This window comes from Antedon mediterranea, chromosome 4 (genome assembly GCF_964355755.1).
Source record: "Antedon mediterranea chromosome 4, ecAntMedi1.1, whole genome shotgun sequence".
NCBI classification, from domain to species: Eukaryota; Metazoa; Echinodermata; class Crinoidea; order Comatulida; family Antedonidae; genus Antedon; species Antedon mediterranea.
Window position 1 is genome coordinate 8363613 of NC_092673.1, and position 27849 is coordinate 8391461.

The window sequence follows — 27849 nt, forward strand, 5'->3', positions numbered from 1 at the left end:
TTCAGCTTGTAAAGAAAAATTGAAATACAACATAATTTAGGAAGAAAAATGTTCGGAACTGGATTAATTATTTTCGTGACACTTTTGCAGAATTGTCTTGGAAATCCGTAAGTATTGATTCAGTATACTACAAAGTTTCTTCAGATATGTTTTATTCCTAAACACAGTTGCATTTCCTTTCTTATCAAAGAACCAGAACCAAATGCCAGTGGTTGTTTTTGATCATGGTTTTCGGAACACACCCTGACTTAATCTATCGGGCAGGTTTTAAATAATAAGACCCTTTACTGGACTAAATTTAAATAGCGTTAGGTGTATTAAATGCCAAGACTTATAAGAGATAGTGCCGTACACCATCCGACAAATAACATTAGTCCCATGCACAATCAAACTGTCCGTGTCATTTATTTTAACTTAACTAATGTTTGCTTGATCACCGAATTAATGACGGCCGGTCCTGTTTTATTGCATCAATTCGAGAGTTATTCTATTTAAAGTAAAAAATGTAAAACTTATTTTGATGGCGTAAAATAAATTGTGATATTTTTATTTTCTCCTGGCTTTACTGTCATTTGTTACGTTTGAATGGGTCATTTCAGGTCATGAACAGTCACTACGGGTTTTTGTTGAATTACAGTTTCACGTCAAAAATAACTTTGAATACAAATCATAATGTCCTAGTAGGGCTCATCGGATAAACGGAATAAATAATAAATAATATTGTTAACACATGATTATAGTAAAAACTATATATTTTAAACAAATGTAATAAACATAATAATAATAAAGTAGCATATTATTTCTCAATGACCGATTGTATTATACATTTATAATGAACATCTTTATACTTTTTTCATGTTGTATGTTTTAGACCATCGTACCTAATTACAAGTCCCGATGTACTGCGGGTTGGAAGCCAGGCAACGGCGCTGATAAATATCTTTAACACGGATGAAACTATTCCTGTCCAGTTATATTTAGAGAATTACCCGAATCGCGAAAATCGGTTTGCTGAAGTTTCCGTTGATGTTACCGCAGGTAAGACATCTTTCCGTAGCAGCTTTATATGTTGTTCTTATTCGTAACTTGTACAGTATCCGGTAGCACTGCCAACTAGTTTAATAGTGTCCTTCGTTTTTCGTAAACAAAATTCGTACGTTAATTTCAAACACAAAATATAATTTCATTTTTATTTCATTTATCTTATAAATTGGGTGACCGAAATTTATTTGGTTTATACTGAAGGTATGGAATCAAAAGGATTTTCAGTTGGATAAGACTACATCTAGAAAGATATTTAATATTAAATTTATATCAGATATGTATATTAAGCCTAACATTTAAGGAAATTCAGGAAAAGAATTTAGTTGGAATAAAGTTTGGCTACTTACGTTAGTTTAAAAAATCGTGCATTATTTAATTTCTTGTAGGAAATATCTGTATAAATGGAAACATATATTTTTACGTTGCAAAGATGTTCAAAACGTTTGCAGTAAAACATATTTTAAAATATATAAGTATAAAAATAATAATCGTTAAGGTAACTTGTATTGTACGAACCTTATAATTATATTCATTTTTTTATTATTATCATCAAGTAAAACTAGATATTCATGAAAAGGCTGAAGTTAACATTCAGATCATTCGGATTTTTTTATATGTTTTGCGGCTTTTCGGAATTATTGTAGGGCCTAGGTCTTATGGTAAACTCATTATTGAGGGTCGTTTTGTATTGCATTATTTTCCTGTTTGGCTAATGTTTCCACAAGGAAGTGTTTACATTACCACCAATTACAACAGTTATGATGTAGATTGGTGGTTAACGTGTCACTATGGCCTTCCAATCCGAAGGTCCAGGGTTCAATCCTGAACAAATGCCAACTCCACTCCTAAGCCTTAAATGAGAATTAGTTTGTAAGCATCATAACTTTTAAAACAGTTTATCCATCCTGTAACTGGCGAGTTACTCACTGTTAGATGCGTACGAAATTAGAAATTACATGTAAATACAATTCAATGAATTAGCCTGTATTGGAAAATGTTGTTCAGTGACATGGCTGTAGTAAATCAAATTGTAAAAAGTGTATATTTACTATCAATTACGTAAAACGTCCAGAGTTTACCGGAAAAATAGAAAGTTATAGACAGGAAAAAGGTTTGGTCAGTGGGTATAAAGAGAAGCTCAATTATTCATGTTTTCAATATCACTGACTTCTAAATTTAAATGTATTAATTTACCACACTTTGCCTTTATTTTGACTGCATTTCATTCATTTGCGAATCAATAAAAAATAATATAGTAATGTTAATAGATGATAGACAATAATATATTTTGTAAATAGATGAATAAACAGAAAATAATGTTATGAGATAATGCAAGCGAAAATGTTTTAGTCTCATCGATTATAAGCAACGTCTTAGTTAAGTCGAAGGTGCTCTCCGGGTGGAATTCCATCCTGAGATGAGTAGTAGTGATTAGTCTTGTTTATTTTATTTCATTTATATGTAATTTTTACTTTCTATGGACCAGAGATTCCGAAATAAAAGATTTAATGAATGAATGAATAATGCATGTAATGGTAACCATTATGTGTATCATTAATAGTAGGCCTAGTCATTATGTTCGTAATGATGACTTACACAAATATTATACTGTGTGACAGAAAATATGTACTGTATGTATACATTCTTTAAAAGACAACTTGATCTTACGTAAGTTAAAACCAGAGCAGATGAGAGTGACCACTCTTCCCTGATCAGACATTACAAATTTACAATGTTGTGTATGAAAACAATAATCCGTAAAAGTTAAAGAATAATAGGCCTAATATGGATTACCTGTAATGTTTTCCTTTCTATATTTCAGTTTCACCAAAGATTGTGACATTCCAAATAAATCTGGATGACATTGTACCAACCGAAGCTGAACTACAATACGTTTACTTAGTGGCCAAGTCCGAGTCCCCCGCATTGACTTTCACAAAAGAGAGTCGAATTTTGGTTACTTATAGACATGGATATGTTTTCATTCAAACGGATAAACCAATATATACACCTGAACAGCATGGTAATGTAGATATAAATAAGATGTTTTAAATATATATTGTCCCCCCAAAAACATGAAAAATGAAGATTATTTAAATCAGACTTTGAATAGGTTATTTTGTAGTTTTAATAAAGTTAATCACTTTCGTAGAAAAAAAAACCGAAAACAAAATAATGTTTTCCCTTAAAAAATGACAAAATATAATATGGTTTTAGTATTTGTTTACTTCCCAATAATCCATAGGAAGCATATAAAAAATATATTTTATTGCTATTAATATTACGTGTGTGTATAATCTAATAAAAATGTGTTTTGTGCTTTGTTTTTCATAAATTTACCGCAATAGTTCGTATACGAGTAATCCCATTAACTATGGATATGTTGCCGTCCACTGATCAGGTAAGCCTAGTTTGGTAATCATTTAGGCTTAAGCCTAGTTTGCTGATCATGTAAGCCTATTTTGGTAATCATGTAAGTCTAGTTTGATGATCATTTATACTTAAGACTAGTTTTCTGATGATGTAAGCCTAGTTTGGAGATCATATAAGCCTAGTTTGATGATCATTTACGCTTAAGCCTAGTTTGCTGATCATTTACGACTATTTTGGTGATCGTGTAAGTCTAGTTTGGTGATCGTGTAAGTCTAATTTATTGATAAGTAAAGCCTAGTTTTGTGATCAGGTAGGCCTAGTTTTGGTGATCAAGTAAGCCAATTTGGCGATCATGTAAACCTAGTTTGATAACCATGTAAGCTTGGTGATCAGGTAAGCATATTTTGGTGATCATGTAAGCCTAGTTTGGTGATCTTGTAAGTCTAGTTTATTGATCAGTAAAGCCTAGTTTTGTGATCAGGTAGGCCTAGTTTTGGTGATCAAATGGTCTAGTTTGATGATCATGTAAACTTAGTTTGATAACCATGTAAGCTTGGTGATCAGGTAAGTATATTTTTGTGGTCAGAAGCCTTGTTTGGAAATCATGTAAGATTAGTTTGGTGATTCGTGTAAGCCGCGCCTAGCTTTGTTATGTGAAGCCTAGTTTGGTGATCATGTAAGTCTAGTTTGGTGGTCAGGTTAGCCTAGTTTGGTGATCATGTAAGACTTGTTTGGTGCTCCGTGTAAGCCGCGCCTAGTTTTGTTATCAGAAGCCTAGTTTGGTGATCAGGTAATCTAGTTTGGTGATCAGGTAAGCATTTTGTTTGGTGATCAGGTAAATCTAGTTACAAAAACTCTTATAATAACAATCAAATCATTAGAAGTTTAAAATTTGAATTGAGATGTGATAAAGAAAAACAATATTGTTGGCTGCGTAAATAAGAAATTGCTCCGTCGAAAATCTACGTACAGTTATGTAAGAACGCAAGTCACATTTTGTAGCGTTTCTTGTCCATCCAATAGATACTGTACGTTCGGCTATTTAAGGGTTCTGCAATATGACAATAACATCGTGTCGTATTCCCATTATTATCCCTTTTACTTTAATTTAATACTTATTTTATAGTTTCGTTTTGAAATCATAAACGGTAATGGGAATATTTTGGAAAAGGAAGATGCTGTAACTGCTGAGGAGGAAACCGGTTTCTATACTCACGCGTATCAGTTTCCGAAATTCCCTGTATTTGGAAATTGGACAGTGAAGGTTTCCTATGGCTACATGGTAAGTAATAAATAATTTAACATTTTGTGGCTGGTTGTCCAAAGCTACTTCATGACAGTAATAAATAATGATGAAATAAAAAATGGACTGCCAATCATAGAGATATTCATTATTTTATTTATATTATTATTATTATTAATTTGTTTGTTTTAGTATCAATTAGAGTCATCAGTAACATTTGAAGTCAAGGAATATGGTAAGTTTTAATTTTCATTCAGGCCTATATTTTATACCTGTTAGGAGGATTAACATAGCCTATTCGTTGGTGATATATTTTGTAAAATTTTACACAATTTAGCTTTTGGCTACAATGTAAATATTCGTTTTATTGAATAAAGCCTTGAATTGAATTGAAATTGATATGCTCCTCGCTATGTCATATCGATGTAGTTTAGTCTACTACGCTCATTTGATTCCTTGTCTATACATGTTTCCCTCATGGGAAAAACATATTCCATTTTCTACCGTCTGGTTCGAGCGTACGTCAACATCCTACAATTCTTTTAAAAAAACATAGATTTATTTTATTTATTTTTTATTTATTTATTCAAGATCCAACAGTGTAAAGTAAAACACCAAAACAGGATTGCCATAAAATATATATTTTATTTACATAAACAAAGAACAAGAAACAAACAGATTTATATATTATTTAAAATGACATTAAAAGCAGAAGTATTCCAACTAAAAATATCGATGTAAGGAAACATTTGAACTAAACTATTATATGTATAAGCAACCCGACAAAAAATACCGTTTTTACATACGTTAACACGAGAAAACTGCACTTTTAAAAGATTATAAATACGAAGTTTACGCACAGGAATACGAAAATGAAATTGATAGACAAATTTACAATCAAACTTTTTACAAAAAAACACGAATACAGGTTAATAAAAACCTGAGTTTATTGACGATTACATAACAATATTCATTTAGATACTTAGTGGACCTTATTTTAATTTTTTATTTCATAGTTTAGGCCTACAATATATTATACTCTGTTCACGTGTGCATTTAAATGAGTGGGAAATAAACGAAACGAATAATTGTATTTAAAGTACGGTTGAACAAATCAATGATATCTACCTTTTAGATTGCCTTGGGCAAATGCATCTATCATTCCATCTTCAAATTAAATTTAATTACTCTTTATCAACAATAAATCTGCAAAATTTGGTAAATCGCGCGATACTAGAATTTTTACTCGATGGTGGTATATAAAGTTGGTTCATATTTTGGTACTGATTTTAACCACCTAATGTAACCCTGTTTGAGTTATATAACTAGTTATTCACAATATACAACGAATTTAGCTTCAACGATTTGCTACAAATAAGGCTGGTGTTTTCCGATCGTGGTATACACTGTCTAATGGATGTCCATGCAGAAAAATACCCTCACACAATAATACGAGGATGCTTTGCATTTACCTATATATTTCTACGATAATTATTGTTTTTAATAGCTGAAAACCGGTCAAATAGCTCGTCAAGCTGTTCGAATACAGCATCAAAATGTTGAAGACAAACCAAATAAAAAAATACTAATTTAATAGATTTAATATATACGTTTATACAAACGTATTGACTGACGATGAATGGAACACTCGCTGTCTGAGTTGATAAGATGATGATATGCATGGACGTAGCCAGCATGAGGCAGACGACGTGCTCGCCTCGTTTGAAATTTTCAATTTTCACAACCCATCCAAGTTCCCCAGCACAGATTGTAAACATTTATATAAATAACTATATTTACTATTAGGAGCTATCTGCGTTCTGAAATTGCAAAGCCTTGTACCTTTTTAAAAATTGGAACAGGTTATATTAAAGATCTTTTCAGTATCGGAGTAATTTAATTTAGCTTTGTTTTGCGGATGGAATCTAGTATCTCAGTCGGATCAGAGTTTCATCGGTGTTAACGACACGGAGGTAGGCCTACCAAACTAAGACTTCACAGCGAATGTAGCTCGGAAAGGTGTTTTCATAATCAATATTGTTGCAATAGTGTATATCTTTATAATAAACAATAGAAATTTGAAACACGTGATACCATATAATTCGATTTTTAAAATAAATAATTTATTTTGTTTGTCCAGTTCTTCCAACTTTTGGAATCAGGTTTACAGGAAAACCTGAATACATCTTGCCATCCTCGCTTGACTTTGTTGTCAGTTTCAAAGCTGAGTAAGTTGCTTAACATTACATGTTTCCGAATTATGACCGACCAAACAAGATTTTTATTTATAGTAATAGAGGAATTGATAAACAACACATTCACAATTAATTTCCTTTCTTTAGGTTTATTGTATGCTATTTTGTTATTTCTTTTCAAGTGCAACTTTAGAAAAAAAATTCGGACCGAAAACCATGTATTATGGGCAATATGACCATTGTTAAAGACATATCATCCGAATCATATAAATTACGTTACTCTTTATGTATAATCACTAACTAACTATGTTACTGATTACATTGAATCCCATTAATGACTCACTCAAATCATAATGATTTACATATATTTTTAACAGATACATATACGGTAAACCTGTAGAGGGTGTCTACAATTTTCATGTTGGATATGTAGGTTCTAATGACGATCCAGTAATAATTAAAAAATTCAGGGGCGAGGTAAGATAAAGACAAAATAAAATTGAAACATTACCATGTAATGTTTAAGTCTTCTTAAATTTACTATAAAATGTAAAACCAGGGAAGAGTGATCTGGTCAGTCAGATCGTTAACTTTCGCGGTGATTATAATTGCTTTATTAACTATCAACAAACAATAATTATTAAGTGCATAATATGAGTAGATAACAGAAATGAAATCATGGGCATGATACTACATAGTAAACATAATTATAAAATGTAACAAATAAAAAAATTATACTTTTTGTAGCTTCAATCCAATGGAGAAATATTAATACCAGTCATGTTACAATCAACTGTTGATGATTTCGACTTTCTAGTTGGAAAGAAACTTCACTTGGAAGCAGTTGTGAGGTCAAGTGACAGTAAAACCGAAAAGATAATTGACAATAGCATACCGTTTGCAAACAGCGCGTACATACTGGAGACCACAGACACAGTGCAATATTTTAAGCCAGGGCTGCCTTATGAAATAAAGGTAAACATTTATTTCTGTTTCTCTGTTTCTTCAGCGTTGACTCAGATAGCACTAAATTAATTGAAATGTTGAAATAGCGTAAGCCGTGCCTGCCTTAGGAGGTGGTGCAGGAGGAAGAGTAGGGAGGAGGAAGAAGAGGAAGGGAGAAAGAGGAGGAGGAATGGGGTTTCTTTTTATATTTATTTAATAATCGTGGTTTCTGCCTTGATTCGGTTACTTTCGAAGAGGCTTTTAACCAAATCCAATCCACTTGTTATGATATGATGATGTCAAGCATTGGTTGATTGTATAGTTGTCCTCCGTCTGGTCTACTTTCACCGGAAGCCACTAACAATGTTTTTATAGCATGTAAGGTAAAACAAAATAGTTACAGTTTATAACAGTATGAGTTTATTTGATAATTACGTAAATATAGTCACTTTGAATTATTCGTCGGCCTGGTTTTCCTATTTTACAGTTAGAAAGTTATTACTATAATTTAAATATACAGTTGAAAATTTATAGATATTTCTGCAATGTGTGTACTACAAAAGGTATTTATTTTGTTGTATTATTTTTCATTCCCAAGTTTAAATTACTTTTTGTCAACAATAAACCTGCACCACATACTGGGGTACACATCACGGCAAAAGTTGATGGAGAACCATTAATGTTTTCACAAGGAGATTTTCAATTGGAACCTAATACGAACGGAATTGGAGAAGTTAAAGCGAGACTTGATATTCCGGAAAATGCAAATATTTTAACTATCACCGTAAGTAATCGAATAGAAAACCGATATTAAATATTATATAACACCTATATAAATTCCTGTCATTTGATTGGACGAATGTGGGTCACATGGCGTGCAATAGTACGCACTATTCAACGATCGTTAAATAGTACTTTTTGAAACATTTTTGTGTACGAAAAATAAACGTCTAGATGTTATATAAAACAAATAATGAATGTTTTGTATTCGTGTAATGGTACAAATAATGGCACTTGGTGAATGATGAAAGGTTATATCAACTCGGCTTTGCCTCGTTGATATAACCTTTCATCATTCACCTCGTGCCATTATTTATACCATTGCACTCATAAACATTCATTATTTGTATACTATGTACCTCTAGTGATTATTATGTATATGCATCTAATTATATTTTTGTCATTCTAGTTGTTGGTTGACATAATCACATGCTGTTAATAATTTTTCCTATCAACAGTGTTTACAATTAGTTAAAGAATAGAACAGTTATGAAAGTAAATCAACGAATATTCTCGGTGATACCTTCATTATTCCATTTAACTTAGCTCCAACTCGTTGACTAAAACGGTCGATATATTTTTTTGTTCTAATAACATATTTCTTCCATTATTAAACTCACAACATTCATTTTATCTATCCTTTGGACAGCCCACTTACTTAATCGAAACTCTCTCACTAATAAAATATCTATAACATTTACAGTATTTTTCTAATTTATATGATTTATTGATTTTTCTTTCACATTAGCCTTATTTATATTTAGACATATTTATTTTCTATTAAATTATTACGTTCACCTCAGAACAAGTTCCAGACAACTGGTGATTTTATTTTAGAATGATTTTCTAGCGAATTAACAATACAGTTTTTTTTAACTATTTCTTCCAGTAACATTATCTAGCCATGCTGTTGTGTCATTATGTCATTCAAAAACCATATTATTGAACTTGTTTCGTGCATATTATTGATTTTTTAAATATTTCAATAGCATTTCCTTATTTTTTCATATTTTAGTTTTACAGAAATTTTCCATATCTTCATTCTTTTTTTTGACGTAGCAATATTATCAAGTTTTAGTGCTTTAACATTAAACTGTGCTACTTCTGTAACTTGTGTAATCATTATTTCTAAACATTCGTTATTATACTGCTTTTATAGATTCGACCAACTGGGCTACCTAGTGAATCTGAAAATGGAATGTTTGAAGTGACAATAAATAAACATGTGACGTCAAGCGGAGATTACATTCTTATTAAACCTTTTACACAACACTTTTTGGTATGAGTGTTAGTTTGTAACTATGATTATAGAATCTATTATCTTTATACGTTTTACTTAATCGTGCACTTGTGCTGAGGTTAGTTTTACCTGAAAGCTCTGCCATTTCTTATTGGCTGTTTTACTTAATAGTTTGATTTAGGCTACCTTTATGCTTGTTATTATTTGCCATTGATACCAACAGCATTGTATTTTTTCCCAGTAATTTGCATTTTGGTATAATATTCATATTTAATATACGTACATGTATGTCAAAATTATTTTAACTAATTCCCACTTATGTCCAATAAGAAGAAGAAGGGGGGTTGAATTTATTCTTTGGAACAAGAAAACAGCCAATAAGTTTTCAACAGGCAAAAAATGAATTCTAAACCGCATAATAAGCCATCCAAACCGAGATTCGAATTCGGAACCTTTCGCTTGGTATATATAGGCATATGTCCTAACCATAATAATTATATATGTTACTTTTGTATTTTTAGCCAGACAATACAGTTGACTTTGATATTCTATTCTCAAATGATGCTCTTGTTGACCGGATTTACTTCATGGTAAGACTTCTATTTTATTCTAAATTTAAATCGAGGATCAGAATTTGTTTTAACAACAGAAATGAGTTTCGTCTTAAAATTGCCAAATAAAATATCATAATCACAAAGCGTACTACAAGCGTAAGGTGTTCTATATAATGATATAGGCTAATTCAACTTTAATACACATTGCATGTAAATATAATTTATAAAGATTCAAAAATGAAAATAATAAGCAAAATATTACTTTTGTTAGATTGTTTCCAAAGGAAAGATATTAGAGAAAGGTACAACACATGTTGGTGGTGTAAGAGTTACATTAACTGTTCCAATCACCTACGAAATGACACCAAGTGCACGAATAATTACATATTTTGTTGACAACAATAATAAAATTGTAGCTGACTCCCTTTACTTGGACGTTTTAGATGAATGTGAAAATCAGGTATTTACTTATTGTTTATATTGTGACGTTTTTCATAAAGACGCCGTTATAGCTCAATAAAATGCCGAGTCAATGTTACCGTATTGTATGTTATACACTCTAAATATAATCACCCATGCATTGGACTAATACATAAGACTAACTTGAGAGGGACAGTATAGTTAAACATTAATGAATGACTTGAATGCATATCACAATACACATTCTTCACTATAAGTTATTTCAGGATGAATAACGCATTGATTTATACAGGTTAGGTTACGGGCAGACGATGATGAATATGTACCAGACGATGCAGTAGAATTTACGCTGTATGCTAAGCCAAAAACTAGCATTGGGTTGGTAGCTGTTGACGAGGCTGTATTGCAACTGAGAGACACTGACAGATTGAGTTTTAAAAAGGTAAGTTTATATATATTAAAGATGTATTGTCCCTTGAAACACAAAAAATGAAAAAAAAATATTCTAAATATAAATTGGCCATATCAAAGTAATATTAAAGTTATTCACTTTAAGTCGAAAATTCGAGGCAAAAACAACAAGTTTACGTAATTAACAGGTAAATTAATTTGATTACATTTCGTCTGGAAAATCGTCACAAGCGAAAGTAAACAAAGATTTCAAACCATTAGTATGCATTATGCATGATGCTAATTAGGATTGTTTGCAACTCGTCGCGGTTGGGAAGGTGTTTTCACACAGATCGCGAAGAAGTTTTATGATTATCCATACAGAGTAGCCAAACAAGCACGTTGCATTATGAGATATGTTTTGATCGAAAACTTTGACTGGAAGTCAAAGTTATTTTTTGAACAAAAAAACGTCTGTATTTCGGTTAAATTATTTTTTTTTCGACTAATTTTTGGTGAAAGTTAATTAACTATTATAATACTTCAAAATGACGCACTTTTTTCGAAATATTAAAAAATGTTTTTTTGTTGAATTAGTCAAAGGGACAATACATCTTTAAGTTAAATTTATTTTATAGCCGAAAAACATCTTCTTACGTACAGTGTAGTGTTTATGTATAGGCCTATGTTAGTTTAAGTACATAAATACGGGGCGCAGTTTAGGACATTCTATTTTGTTGACAAAGATATAATTTTGTTTCAACAAAAGGCATTTAAATTAAAGAAAGGGTTTCTTTTCATTTTGTTAATAATATAAGCCTACTGTCTTGAAAATGTTTTATTTTATTTTTAAGACAAATATGTTGTTAACAAATGACTAATGACCAAAATTACCGTCCTCTTTTTCGATAGATGTTTGAAACTATGGAAAAGTTTGACTTAGGCTGCGGACCAGGTGGAGGATTAGATGCTCAGAGTGTATTTGAAGTAAGACATTTATTTATTTATTTTGTTGTATATTGACACTAACAATACTAGAAATGTGTATATAGGCCTACATTAAAGAAAGGTCAACACTAGTAAGAACATTAAATTTTACTTTTGAGCATTGCAACTAATCTATCTATTTTCTTATAGAATGTATAGTTTAATCCTTTTATCGTGCATTTTTGTATACACAAATGAACATTTTTATATAGAGCATTTATTAATAATAGTGACATAATACAATGTACACTTAAAATTATGAATGAGCAAAAACATTTTCCCCATTTTAAACATTATTATTGTGGATAAAATATTATTATATGATACAATAAGTATTCAACTTTAAAACTCATATCTGTAGGATTCTGGTCTAACAACTACAAGTGATATTATTGAAACGGATCTTAAATTGGGTAAGCTAAATAATATTATTTTAATCATTCAAAAAGTTTGCTTAAAATGGGTATTTAGGATTTCCATGCAACCCAAGTTACAAAAGTATATGTAATAATACAGTTAATGCACTTCTCAACAGTTAAGTTAAGTGTATGTTATAGTGATGTTGATAAATTGTTCCGTTAAAAAGAGAAATAGTACATACCGTCTTGGTACTGTTTCTACATTTGCCCAGTATTATAATGTGGAATTTGATACACCTTCACATGTGAAACACATGGGGTGGTTGCGATGTGGTGCGGTAGTGAAGTGTGATATAGAGGTGGTGGTGAGTATTATGGTGGTATTCTAATGGAGGCGAATGTTATGGCGATGGTTGTACTGTAGGTAATTATAAATAGTGATGACAACTGATATGACAATGCTTGTTGTATTATATAATAGTGGTGGCCAACATTCTGGTAAAACTGATGATATACTTGTTGACTGTGGTGTTTTGTATTTTCACTATGATGTTGTTGTTTTAGAAACTGTTAATGTTCAATCTATGTAAATTGAAGACATTATATAATAATAATTAATTTTAATGGTACATTCTGTAGATTTTGGTTGTAAGAGAAGTCAGCGAAGACGAAGAAGCGTGCCATATGTATACCGTGATGGTGGGTATATTGAATACTTTAATTTTACTTTATAATAATAGATTGGAATAATGTGACTGTTTGAAGTAAAGTGTTTAGTCTGGAAAATGTGTAGGTTAACGATTGTTTGGCCAAATTGTTAAGCGCGCAACCTGTTACACACGTTGCTTCTAAAGAGAGTAAAAATTAATTATGGTGGTAGATAAGAAATTGAGTAGCCTACAGTGCAATTTAAACAATTTCAACCTATATTATTGATAAGCAATATCGTTAAGATGTAAACAGTCAACTCAATTTGAATGATTGCAATCAACACGACCCTTTACCACTCGACCAAACATTTTGGTTGGGATAGTCACGTCAATTGACTATGATGGCATGGTTGTTCAGTCTAGTGTGACCGTGTATTCAAATGAGGCAAATGTGACCGAGGAAGAATAACTTACCGAAAAGGACACTTGCAAATAATGAGCATATTAATTATCTGAAACTCTTATCGAGGGCGTTCTAAGCTTGGATTGTTTCCATTTTTGTTTTGTAGATTTAATGTACTGTATCTCTCCAATTCTGGAGGCTTTTTTGAATAAATTTAATAAATTTGTACATTTTCTTTTTTTAGAAACTGATCAAAAATTAATTACAATTTGTGAAATGGGTTACCGAATAATTGATGACTGGACTTGTGAGAGGCGAACTGAACGTATTTCAAAGGTAGAAAATCTTAAAGTGAATGATCCAATTGTGCAGAGATTTTACAATTGTTGTCGATTGAAGGTGATGGATGGAATGAATCGAGGGAGAACCTTCAGCGGCAGTGACATCGATGATGTCAATGTATTAATTGCCAAAGATGTATCTGTGAGGAGTAACTTCCTAGAAAGTTTTCTTTTTGAAAACGTTGTTATGTAAGCAACATTTTGTATTTACTTTAAAAAAAAACTTACTTAAAAATTGATGTAGCCTATCGATTAGTAGGCCCACCAATGGTATTAACAAGTTGATACATGAACACACTTCCATCAAACAACAACAAACAATATAACTCGAGATAATTCGTAAGTTCATAGAGGTTACATGAAGTCACTGGGTAAAATCATACAAAGAATATCAGGATTTTTAAAATTTCCTGAAATATGTTGTAAATTGAACAGAAATGAATGGATGGATTGGTTTACTTTAAAATGTTGTCAAACAGGTCTATATAAACATAAGACGTTATTCTTCATTACGTATGCGGATGTTCAAATGAATGTATTGCAAGTTGCTTTTATATAAAAGTTGTTGTTTTTTTTCTAGGAAGGAAGACTCAATGAGATATGATTTTAGTCTGCCTAGTAGTATTACTAAATGGCAGATACAAGCTGTGTCTGTGTCACCTAACTACGGAATGTGTGTGGCTGATCCACTTACGTTGACAGCGTTCTTAGATTTCTTCATCCAGTTAGATATTCCTTACTCAATTGTCCGTGGAGAACAAGTCGAAATACAGGCAACGGTGTTCAATTATCAACGGCAGGATCTACGGGTAAGTCACATAAGTTGACCATTCATGTACAATCTGTTATAAGCATGGCTGTAATCGAATGGAATCCAATTGTGCATAACTGAGACTACATGCTGCTGGCATTCCCGAAATCACACTAGCCTATGCTGAGGATAAGAGTATTGATTTTTACATTACATTTCGTTTTATTTTAAAAATCCTATTGTAGGTTTTCATGTACTTAGAAGGAACTGATGGAATTTGTTCAGAAGCATTGCCTGGTCAGAGGTCAAAGAATAAGAAAGATTTTACCGTGTCATCTCAGGATTCTTACACTGTGACGTATCCCATGATTCCACTAAGAGTTGGTGAATTTAAGATCACAGTTCTTGCATTTACATTTTCTAAACATGACGCAGTTACCAAAATACTTCGAGTAATTGTGAGTAAGAAAAAAATAAAAAATAAAACTAAATTAAAAAATATATGAAATATTGAAATTAATGTCACTAGAATAAATGAAAAGTAATTTTTCGATTGAAATTCATAATAACTAAACAATTCCTAATGAATAGGCCTATACCAAGATGTATTAAGTTTTAAGAATGAAGTCTCCTCTCTATAAAACGTACCGGTATTGACTCATTGTCCACCTGCCAACTTTTTATCGACCGAAGCGCGATCGAGATTTGCTTTTATACTCTATCCAAGACTCTATCCAATGTTAGTGATTGATTGCGAGATATGATTTGATGTATTTTTTAAAATATTATAGCGACCTTTATAGTGTTAACACTTCCATGAAAGTCTAAATCAATAGAAGACTACTACATAGGCCTATATTTGAAAATGTATTTTTTTTTTACATCGACAGCCTGAAGGGGTTACACGTTACATTACAATGTCACAAATTCTGGATCCAATAGGAAAGTTAAATGGCCAACCAGCAAATCACGAAGAAGATGATCATGACATGTTTCAGGCAGAGCGTAAGAACTGTTTATTTGTGTGATATCTTCAATAAATCGATTTTTGATTTATCAGTTAATCATGATTTGCATATAATATCCATTATTATATGTATTTTTCGTTTAGAAATTCGGAGTCTTGAGAATGAAAAGCAAACTGATATCATAGACATCAGACTACCACCAGACGCTATTGATGGTACTGCTCATTGTAAAATTAGAATCACTGGTAAACATTGTTTTATAATTATGTTTAACTAGCAGATAGATACGTATAGATTACAAACGCCTAGTTTGTTATATTATTATTATTGTTAGGCATATCAAAAAGTATATAAAATAAGATTGGTTGTAAATATAGTATACTTTTTTTGTACAACAGACGATTCATTGCTAGAGTTATTTTGTTAATTTTGATAAGTGCTCATTTTTGTTCATTAGTCATAGTAATTATTATTTATGTTTTTGAAGGAACTGTTATGGGACCTACAATCTCTGCGATTGTTGATGATTTGGATAAGATGATAAAGAAGCCGACTGGATGTGGCGAGCAGACTTTGATACGAATGGGACCTAACGTATTTGTGACGAAATATTTGACCCAGACCAATCAAATGACTTCAGACTTTGAGAGGAAGGCGTTTCGTTACTTAAGAATGGGATACGCTATGGAATTAACGTTCTTCAAGCCGAATGGTGCATTTTCGTTATGGGGACCATCGTCAAAAGGGGAACCTTACTTACCTGGTGATACATCTAGTACTTGGTTTGTATCCATTTTGTATTATAATAAATGGAAAGTAGTATTAAAATGTGTTGAAATGTGTTCATGATAGAAAGTGCTTTGAAGTATGTAGTTGAAATACTTTAAAGTTGTATAATAGTGAAAACGTTGCAATATCGGAATCTATGTGGATGGAAATAAGGTCCACTAAGAATTACAGCCATTGCGATGGAGTAGAGAGGTGGTGGTAGATTGATTTTTTTAACCTAGTTAAATTTAATTAGGATGGCATGTTACAGAAAAGATACAAAGAGAACATGGAAGGTAAGAATGTTTGTTGTACCGCGTCTTTGCTGACAATAGTAACATTATTGTTTTCGGTATGATGGAACAATGTAGCTATAATTCTAAATTACAACATCATGGTCGAACTAAGCAATAACTTTATTATGGAGTTGATAAGTAGTTGGCTCAAAACTCATCTTGTGATTGACTTTGAATGTCAAGAAAGTATTATATTATTCTCAACAGTATTAAGGTATATGATTATTATATTTTAGGCTGACGGCATTTGGAACAAAGATACTGTGTCACGCAAAAGACCTTATTTATGTTGACCCTGACGTCATATGTCGAGCTATTGGTTGGCTTACAAATCCTGAAAAAAGTGAAGTACAACGCGATGATGGTGCTTTTAAGGAATTATTCCGTGTACATCATCGAGAGATGACGGTAAGGATACCTTTAATTCGTTGTTGTTATTTGCCATTCCTAGAAATCTAAAACAAAAGCATAAATTAGTTGACTTGACCTGATCGATCTTGCGTCAGAATTAACATAGTTTATTCTGGAATTGGTGAATTTAATTAAACACACAATACACGGGCGGTATATAATTTATTATTATTTTTTTAGGGTGGTGTCCAAGGAGATGTATCGTTTACTGCATATGTACTGATCACCCTTTTGGAATGTGATATTTGCGATGAACATGTAAGTAACCTTCGACCGTTTGTAAATTCTATGATGAATAAATGGGCTGCTTGCACAGCATTTATTATCAAATATATAAAAATATTTAAAATGTGTTGTTTGTACACAGAAAAAACTCTCAATTATAAAAAGACAACATCAAAAATCACGATAATGAAAAAACACATCAAAAGATACAAAAACCAGACAGGCAAAGGGGAAATTCCAATAACAACAAATAGTCATGGTGCCTACAATCAGATACAGTTTATAGTTATACTAGTCTTATCTAGATGTTTTGATGTTATATAGAGTTCGGAATAAATGACTTTCTATATCGAGTTCGAGTGTAAAAAGATCTAATACGGACTAATGATGGGAGAAATTCGTATTTTAAAAACAAGGGATGAGACGGTTGTGCGAGTATACGCTCTACCATTTTAAGGATCGGAACTTTAGACTTAAAGTCGCAAACGTTTAACTTAGCTATTTTATTAGATTTTTTACGAATGTCATTAGCTGTAAGGCTGTCGCCCAGACTATAAAACTAAAATAAATCACACTGGATATCATCGAATTATAGTAGGCCTACAATTCGATAATATTTGGATTCATATTAAATTTGCGTAATTGGTGCATTATGTACAATCGTTTTTCTCCTTTTTTATATAGGGGCCTAGATGTGAAACTATATAGATTATATCATCACTAATCTTAACTACGTTATGGGATTTATCTTTTCTAAAGTCAATGATCATTTCACATGTTTTTTTAGTGTTTAGAATTAAATTATTGTTTTTACACCATTCAGTAAGACAAAAAATTTCACAATAATAATCATTAAAAGTGGCGTTATCAGAAATTATTATATTTGTTTTATTTATTGACAATAAAATTAAAAATATACTGTGTTGGATATGAAAGATAGTACTCACTCGATTTTTCTATGATATATTAAATATTATTACATATTCACATCAAAATACAGAACATTTGTAATCAATTATCCACCGAATGATTCTATTCTAGACTCAACAAGCTAAAACCGCTATTGATAAGGCAGTAATGTTCCTTGAAACAGAGTTTGAGAAAGGTGCGATTGTACGACCTTACGCTGTTGCTATTACAGCATATGCTCTCACACTTGCCAACAGTCGCGTCAAACAGACAATAAATGAAAAGCTTCGGGATATTTCAACTTATAAAGCAGGTAATAAAACAACTTCGATAGTATTAATTGTTTACATTGTTTAATTCAATGTATATCAAAAAAATGTCAAATTGTATAATATGCAAAAGTAACATGTAGCGGATGTAAGCTATGTCTACACTATCAAAATACTTTAGCAAAAATATACCTAAATGTGGTAGTAATATGACGTCATCTGAAAAATAAAAAATTGTATTGTGTATGATATACAAACTAACATTTATTTGCTTTTCTATAGGTAGTCCGAAACAAATTGAAAACAAATTTCAATCATCAATTCCAATAAGGTATTGGGGTGTAGACGACAGTACCTTAGCTGGAACAAAGAAACCGTTTTGGTACGTCAGAAGACCCTCGGCTATTTCTGTGGAGACAACAAGTTATGCACTCCTCACACAAGTTCTAAACAATGATATAGAATATTCTAATCCAATCGTGAGTTGGCTAACAGAACAGAGAAACTATGACGGTGGTTTTGTTTCTACACAGGTATGTAACTTCTATTATAACATGGGTTCAAGGATGTAGCCAATCAGACGCGCTGAAATGAGTCACGTGTGTGCGCTCTTTCTTTTTTTAAACTATCATGCATGCACTGGGAGTGCAAAAAGTGCGCATCAAAAAGCATAACGCACACTCTGCGCGTGTAAATCGTATTGCAGAATATCGATCGAAAAACAAACACAGATGCTATATCTGAACATGGAGCTCCCAATTATACAATCGTGTCTAAAAGGTTATATCATCTAATGATACAGCCACAGCTTATATGTTCGTTGGTTGATCGAAGGTTATTAGGACTGGCAGATAAGCAGCTAGATTTACATTTGTGCATAAATTGCAGACCATTTAGGGTGAATAGTGCTGATCTCCCAGTGTATTACTATGTATTCATAAGATCTGTTACTTGCTTTATCCATAAGTTGTACTTTAAACTGCAAGTTGACCATGCTTCTCTTTACATGTCTATGTAACTTCTTTAGAATATCTTGTTTGTTAGTTTCTTTTGTTACAGTACATCTCTTGTATCTTCTTGTGTACCTCCTTGGTCATAATCAGTATGGAACTTGATCTTGTGTGATTAACTCACGACGTCGACATAGTAATAATGAGGATTGTGATAGCGATAAATCTCGGAGACTAGACAAAGGGGATTGTACATAAATGTTATTATTGTGCCAGTTTGATTGGGATTTTTTTAAAGTTTGGTCCTAAATGATAAGAAGAACTAATCACTTTCTGACTCTGTATTTTAGAATGCTGATTTTTTATTCTGTAACCATCAAAACATAGACTTAGTTATCAAAATCATGTCTTTATTATGTATATGAGCTAAGAAATTAGCAAAACCTGACAACAAAACAAAATGGTGGCCATTGAGTGAATTACGAAAATGCTGTTTTTCGAGTTCTTGACACTCACAACAACACTTTGCCACTAAAATCACGTTCATTTAGAAGTTGAGATAAGTAGCCTACAATATCTGTATTCATTTTTATGGCGGCCATTTTGAAAAACAAGATAGTGGACATTCAGTAAACTTCAAAATGCTGTATTTGGATTCATTGATCCTCAAAACATATACTTTGCCACCAAAATCATATGCATACATAATGTAGACGCTGATATATGAGCAAAAATATGTATTTATGGCGGCCATTTTAAAAATCCGAAATGGTGGCATTCTCCAGGCCAGATGAGCTGGAACTTTGGTGGAAATATAGAACCTTTATAACTCAAATCAGTTGAGAAACACTTGTTTCTAAATTTTTTCCCAGATTGGCCCTTTTTAGACTTAAATAGGGATACCTTACTGTAGTAAATAAAAGATTGTTTTCTTTGTGAAAATGTTGATTAATTACACTTTTACGGAAAATATGCTTGAAAGAATCATGATTATAGGTTTATGTTGTAATGCTGCGGGAACTATTATTAAACCCACGACATGTTGTATCCTTTCCATTTGTTACGGTTAATTTTGTATCACGTGCAGTTTAGTATTAGGTTCCATTACACGGTAAAAGTTCTATGGAATCGCTCTATTACACGGCAGAATTTTATGCAAGATTGGTGTGACCGCGCGTTCGAAAACTGTTTTGAGTATTTCCTCCTCGAAAATAGTATATCTTCCGCAGGTTAATTGAATATTGAATATGAGTATTGTTATGGAATTATAATAATATGATAATAATTATTACTTTGAAACCTTTGTCTCTTGCGCTTTATAAATGTTATTTATTATTATTATTATTATTATTCGTCTAATGGAGATATATACTATGTTGATTGGAAAAGCTTATTTACCTCCTCAGCAGTCCGTACAACAGTCAATCGTTTAAATCATTAAAATATCTCTCCATTCAACACGGACACTCATTCACATTATATTCATCAAGTAAACAGAAATGTATATAATGTATTCAATTTATTTATTTTCTAGGACACTGTTATAGCCTTACAGGCTTTGAACGCTTATTCAGATATTATTGAAGCAGACGAACTTAATCTGCAATGTACAATTACAACGACGACAAAGGACGACGAAGATTATAAGGAAACGATATCGGTTCAAGCAACCAATGCACTGCATCATCAAGAAAAGACGGTGAGTTACGTAAAGGGTCTATAATTTTGATACACCTTATTTTCAGACAATTAAATATATTATAAAATAAATCAGTAAAATTTACAAAAACATTTGTGTTTATATTATGTACTTAATAGTGACTATTCATTTCAATATATTTAATCAAGTATTTTACTGGCGAATATAAAATTACATGATGAACTGCTTAGCTTACATTACATAAACACATATGAAACTCTCAAACAATATCAAAATAATTAATAAGAGGCCACCTTTTTCGATGTTTTTTTAGTAAACTAATTGGCAAAGAAACTAACAACTAATCAATATCTTTCCATTGTTTTCTTAGCCACCAGTGAATGGATTCATAGTTATTGACACGACTGGTAGCGGTATTGGCCAAGCCCAGGTATGTCATGTTACTTTACAGTTTTAATAATAATCTCTATGAAGTTTATGAATTTGAAAAAAATAACATAAAGTGTAATAGTGTAGACAGAGCTTAAGATCCGCTACTTGTTACCTTCGCATATTACTCTTTCATTGGTCTACAACGTTTCTTTGTATAGTAATACACATCAACACTGACATTGAAATTCTTCCACCAATTAAAGCTTCTGGATAAGAATTTTAAAAAAACAAAGGAAGATAGAGTTAAGAAAAATTCAGAAAACGCAATTTTATACACTTTCATTGGATTTGTGTTGGTATAATCTTAGGGACGTCGCGATTACGTCAGACCGTTTTATTGACCGGTCAGTAGGCCTATAACATGTTTTGGATCCTTGTAGTTAGTCATGTGCGCTGCTGCCTTTCAAACAAACACGTTCTTGTATATACATAATGCTGTATAAAATATTTTTCAGGTTGAAGTACGCTATAATTCAGATGCCAAAACACCATCAGAACACTGCTCGTTTGATGTAGAGGCAAGTGCTTCTACATTAGATGATAGGGAGTGGGTAGCGGTTAATGGACGCATAGCCGCACCAACTGAAGTGCCAGAAAAAGTTGGTATCGACATGGACTGCAGTAGGGATAAAATAGGGGGTAACTGCCCAGATGAAGAAGACGTCACGAATAGTCCTGATAATTCAAGATCACGTGTTGGCCGTTCAACAAGTAGTAGTTACATGCTAAACATTAGAGCGTGTGCAAGGTATCATTCATTCTCATACACTTTTTTTGTTATATGAATTTTTCAATAAAATGCTTAAGATCATGATTTTTTTCACGACTGATATGAAGTTGTTGTTGTTCTATATTAAACAAACTGTAGACTAGCAGTCTATAAAATTGTTGAATTTTAAATTTAAATTTCAGAATGATCCTTTTGTGACCATAATTTTTCTTAAAATTAACTTACAATCTTAAATACGAACATACAACGAAAATAAAATAAACATTATAATACATTTAGATACCATGGCCACGAAAAGACCGGAATGTCTATTATTGAAGTTGGAATCTATTCTGGATTCAGAGCTAAAGAAGAAGACTTAGAATTAGTAAGTATCGGAGAAAAACATGATTCGTTTATTTTTATATGCATTTGAATTGCATAATGATATGCTTGACTTCATTTGCATATATGGATGTATGATAATGATGTGAGTTTTTTCATTTTAAAGATATTAAAGGAAATTGACCTTGTGAAAAAGTACGAATTTCAAGATAGATCCGTTGTGTTCTATTTAGACAGCGTAAGTACCGTAAATATCGTAAATATATCTACCCCTTGGTCCCCACTAGGACGCAACGCACGAACTCAGTAATTAACCAATCACGACGCGATGGATCATTCCATGTGGCTTGTGATTGATCAACACACTTGCGTGCGTCCAAGTGGAAACCAAGCTTGAGATTACTAGATGTCAATACTATAAAGAGGTTTTTATATCTGAACCAATTATGTAGATAACTTATTATTCATGTTTTTCTTTTCAACATGTTTCACTATTTCCCATCAGGATTAACCAAACGCTGCGAAAACTGGTGCAAGTCCGCCCTCTATAGCAATAATAAGTCAAACACCCGTGGAAGTTTCTCTCATAATATGGCATTAACTTTAAAAATAGCAGCATAATTATTTCTTCAGATCTTCACTGATAATGATCTACTGCGATGGCGGTGTAGGTTTAACTATTTTTTAAAGGTATACAAGATGTATGCCATTTCATCCAATAGGTTACTTTTCATGTAACTACAATCAAATGTTGTATTTTTTTTTATTTCTGTAAGCAGATTCCTCGCGATGAGCGTGTTTGTGTGAATTTCCGAGCTGAACGAGTGATCGTTGTAAGCGCTATTCAACCCGTCGCTGTTCACGTGTACGATTATTATGAACCAGGTAGTGTAAGAAATGTTACCACCATGAATCAATTTCCAGCCCCTATATGTTATAATAATTTAATCCTTAGTTTGAAATACTAAAGAGCACTCGATTAATATTGTTTGCGGTACAAAATTAACAATGCAATAATAATACATATATGAAGTAAGTTTGATCATTGTTATTTCATGTTTTATTTTAACAAATTCTTCAAAATTAACTCTTATCGATATTAAGTGGAGTCATAAATTCAATTCGTGATTGCTTAGAGTAATATAGGCATTATTTTCGTTGCCTTTCACGATTCGATTTACTACAACTGTAGCATATTAACATGCACAGAATAACGTAGTGTCGAGTGTGGGCGTCGAGAAGTAATCAAAAGAGAGCTTACGATTTGCAACGACCAAGTCATGTTAATCCATCGTGCGCACGCGGAGATATTGAGACGTGTGTCCTCGCGCTTTTCACCTAGGCGACGAACGGTCTGCGTCGTTGCAAACCAAAAGCTCCCTTATACAATATAAACCCATAGCATCTGTCACAACATTATGCATATTAAATAAAAACAATATTAATAAACATATATGGGATAATTTAAATCCACAGAGGAGAAATGTACTGACTTTTACCATCCAGAACCTGGTAGTGATCTGCTCAATCTACTGTGTACAGACGCTGATATGTGTATCTGTGCTGCAGGTACGAGAAACTAAGTGGTCATGGATTAAGCCTGCTTTTCATTAGTCGACTTTTAATCGAAAGCGCTAAATAATGCGTATTCGTATTCATATTTCCATCTACTTTTTTGTGATTTGAAAATTGCGCAACCAGAACTCATGAATTGTTCGATCGGCGCGAATAATATTCATCTTCCAAATTTCCAAATCCCTTTCTGCGACGAATTCTAGTTTCTAGGAGATCGCTTCACATCAGCGAAGTTGGTATTGTTCGAATTTGTATGCGAAGCAAAACAATTCGCAACCAATCAGAGCTTGGAAAAATTAGTTTCTATGCCTTCATGAGCACTCAACATGCAACAAACAACAATTGAAAAAGAGAGATTTTTTTTTCTCTGAAAAAAAAGTTGGATTCGTGCGAATAAATTCGCCTGGTGGAATTCCGGGTTTATAGCTTGGCATATTTCGTGAAAGTTCTTATCAATTTTATATATAATGCAATTTATAGTGCAAAGTATAAGTTCTGTTACTTGGTAGCAATCAAATCAGTTGTTATTTAAAAGTTTTATATAACATTAATGATTGAGTCACAGACGTTTATAAACAAATCTCTTTACTGCCAAACAAGTTTGGTGTGTCGTTCTACAGTTGGTGCATCTATCAAAAAACAAATGAATGAGACGAAAACAACTTTCACTACTAATAATCTAAAGATTAATTGTATTTGCTTTATTGTTCCAATGACGTTTTACCTTTTCTATTGTTTAAATGTACTTAAATAATACAATTATGTTTTTGTTTTTCGAAAGGTAATTGCGCTCTTTGTAATTCAAAGAAGACCAAATCTCAATTGATAGATGAAGCATGCAGTCAAAATAGAGATTATGGTAAGTGTCTCTAGAAAGAACATGGCATTTTGGTTACATTACAATGTTTTCTGTAGTGTAATGTATGCATATTTAAATGTAAATACATTGGATTACATGGATTGATATTATAGGCTACTGTTGATGACGTCAGTAATGCTTGTAAAGATACTGTTGATGTTGGAAGTCAATATTGTATGCAAGAATGGTAATAAAATAGTTGAGTCAATATCGCTTGTGCAGATAGTAATGAATAAGAAAGTTCAAATGAAAGAATTGCATATATATAATATGAATGGTGTTTATAATGAATAACTTGGCATATTTTATAACATCAATTTTTATTGAAAAGAGAATCATTAAAAACTTTAAAACCCAATCCCCTTCCCGGTTATAGAGAGAAATCGGATTGCTGTCGTACAGCATTATCAATACAGGCAACAGACGTAGCAAATAATATGGAACTATGGTCATGATCTACATTCCTAATTTCATTCCTGAATATAATAATTTAAAAAATAAACAAGACAAGCAAAGTCAGAGTGAACACAAAACACTGAATAAAAATTGCGTATGTGACTATGTATTAATTGTGCCTGTTGGGTAATAATATGTGACCCAACAGGTCACGTGTGAACAGAACCTTAATTTTGGCAGTCTTCTACACAATGTTTGATATACTTGGCATGTCTAGAAAGAGATATTTGACTTATTATAATATATCATCATCATATCAAATAGAGATGATGATTATACAATCAATTATGATTTGATTTAGGAAAACGATTATGATGACGACGAAGGTAAGAGTATTGGATATAATGAACAGTTATACTGTAATTAATTAAAAAAGGAAATTAACTAAATCCAATGTCAGTTCAATATCCTCTTCAACTGTGACATTATTTTTAAAGATCAAAGGACGTCAATCTGATTATCTACACAACAATATATTTGTATCATACTAAACGAATCAAGGACATATTATAATATGTTTTAACAAGATAATATGTCTAACCATTTTACAATAGCTTTTGAAATCACCGTCAATAATGTTAGGGAGACGGAATCCTTTGATGTGTATAATTGCACCGTGCAAGTTATTAAGAATGGTAAGTAACAGTTACTTAGTAACACTATCGACTCTTTGTCCGAAAACAGTATTGATCATTTTTGGAAACTCCGTTATTTTCGCTTGAAAAATAAATTTTTAATGCTTTTAGTTTTTACCACAAAAATAAGACTTATAGCAATGCAAAAAGTAAGGACATACTTGTATCCATAGAATCATAATTGAATTTACTGCATTAAACTTTATTTATATTGCGTCTATATCATGGATTCAGGCATTAACACAATATTATGAACTTTGTCATATCATTTTGTATTTGACTTAATTTTAATATGATAATGATTTAGCTTTAATGGAATTTTAAGCCTACTCTATATAAACATGTAGAGACGGAGAGATGTTTCTTTATTTACGTGATGATCATTGGGCGTCCTCTCACACATTTTTATAAATCCTAAATTCACCCCTGTTTATAACACCTTCTTACATTAGTATTATAAACCGTTTCTGAAGAAAATGCATTACAAAATTGTCCATTTAATTTGGAAACTTTCCATTGTTATTATAATTATTAATAAGCATAAATAAAGTAGAACATTAAACACAATCTTTATGCATTAACCTTTCTGCTAACAACGTGTAGTTCCAAATTACACTAAGGCCTCCTGGAAACATTTTGCCCGATTTCAAATACAATACAATTTACCTTCGTCCCGGCTAAATTCGTAACAATAATCATTGTGATATAACTGTTATATAGGCGTAGATGATATCGAATCAACTGCTGATGAAAATGGGATAGCTTACAGGGAGTTCTGGAAATCTAGGAAATGTAGATGTCCTGAGATTCAAGCTAACAAGAAGTACCTTATAATTGGAGTTGACGGATTAAAGACAACTGATAAAGACGGATTGACAGTGTAAGTTTTACTTGACCATCACTATAATTATACTTGATACGGGTTAATGACCGCTTCAATTTGAACAATGTTTTATACAGTACAGTTTGTTCAATACCGGTATACTTTTAAATTGACCGTAAATGAAAATTGAGTCCGAAATTACAATTTATTGAGTCCAAAATTGACAATTAAGTCGAAATTTAATTTTGGCTATAATATAACAGATATTGTTTAAAAGGTTGATGTCGTCAAAATTATTACATTATACATACAAGTGAAAATTAAATAATAACTACAAATTAATGTATATATTTACTATCTCCTGCAGATATAAGTATTTAATTGATGATCAGACATATGTAGAGTATTGGCCTGGAGTTGGGCGGAACGGGAAACAAGCAAAGAAAAGATTAAAGAAATTAAACGGTCTGAAAGCTGAAATGCAAGAAAATGGCTGTGGAATATAAGACACAATATTATTATTATTAATTAGTAATAGTTTTTGTGGAAAAACAAATAAACATAAATATAACTTGCTGATAAAATACTGCGCTCAAATATAATTTTGAGAACATTATAATAATTTCTTACAGATGAATCAATCATTAATACTACAAACCGTCGTCTAAAGTTTTCAATGCATGGCAATAATCACGTACTTTGTCACCAATGTTTTTTATTAGCATGTTGCCAAATAAATTACTTGCTTTGCCCGGTCTGTATCTAGATAATATACATTATCACATGTGATAGTACTATTGACCATAACCTACAGTAATCCTTAACTTCACTTTACATGATTTCTGCAAATAGTTATATGCCAATAGACTATTATATCTATAGAT

General features: G+C 31.9%; 1 protein-coding gene across 1 annotated transcript; it reads left to right on the forward strand.

Moving 5' to 3' along the window:
- Window positions 1–27726, forward strand: LOC140046538 (venom factor-like). Its single transcript, XM_072091223.1, has 38 exons — window positions 1–107; window positions 872–1038; window positions 2867–3067; window positions 3393–3445; window positions 4544–4699; window positions 4853–4895; window positions 6801–6888; window positions 7233–7332; window positions 7603–7830; window positions 8399–8584; window positions 9740–9859; window positions 10342–10410; window positions 10646–10834; window positions 11087–11236; window positions 12097–12171; window positions 12533–12584; window positions 13170–13229; window positions 13828–14113; window positions 14505–14733; window positions 14921–15133; window positions 15566–15680; window positions 15787–15888; window positions 16131–16425; window positions 16944–17115; window positions 17299–17376; window positions 18385–18565; window positions 18804–19054; window positions 21006–21170; window positions 21502–21561; window positions 22019–22311; window positions 22573–22660; window positions 22784–22855; window positions 23397–23502; window positions 24094–24186; window positions 24974–25051; window positions 26062–26142; window positions 26863–27022; window positions 27333–27726. Exons 1-38 carry the CDS (start codon window positions 49–51, stop codon window positions 27469–27471), a joined length of 5253 nt encoding a protein of 1750 aa, XP_071947324.1. The 5' UTR covers window positions 1–48; the 3' UTR covers window positions 27472–27726.
- Window positions 27727–27849: the final 123 nt, after the last annotated feature.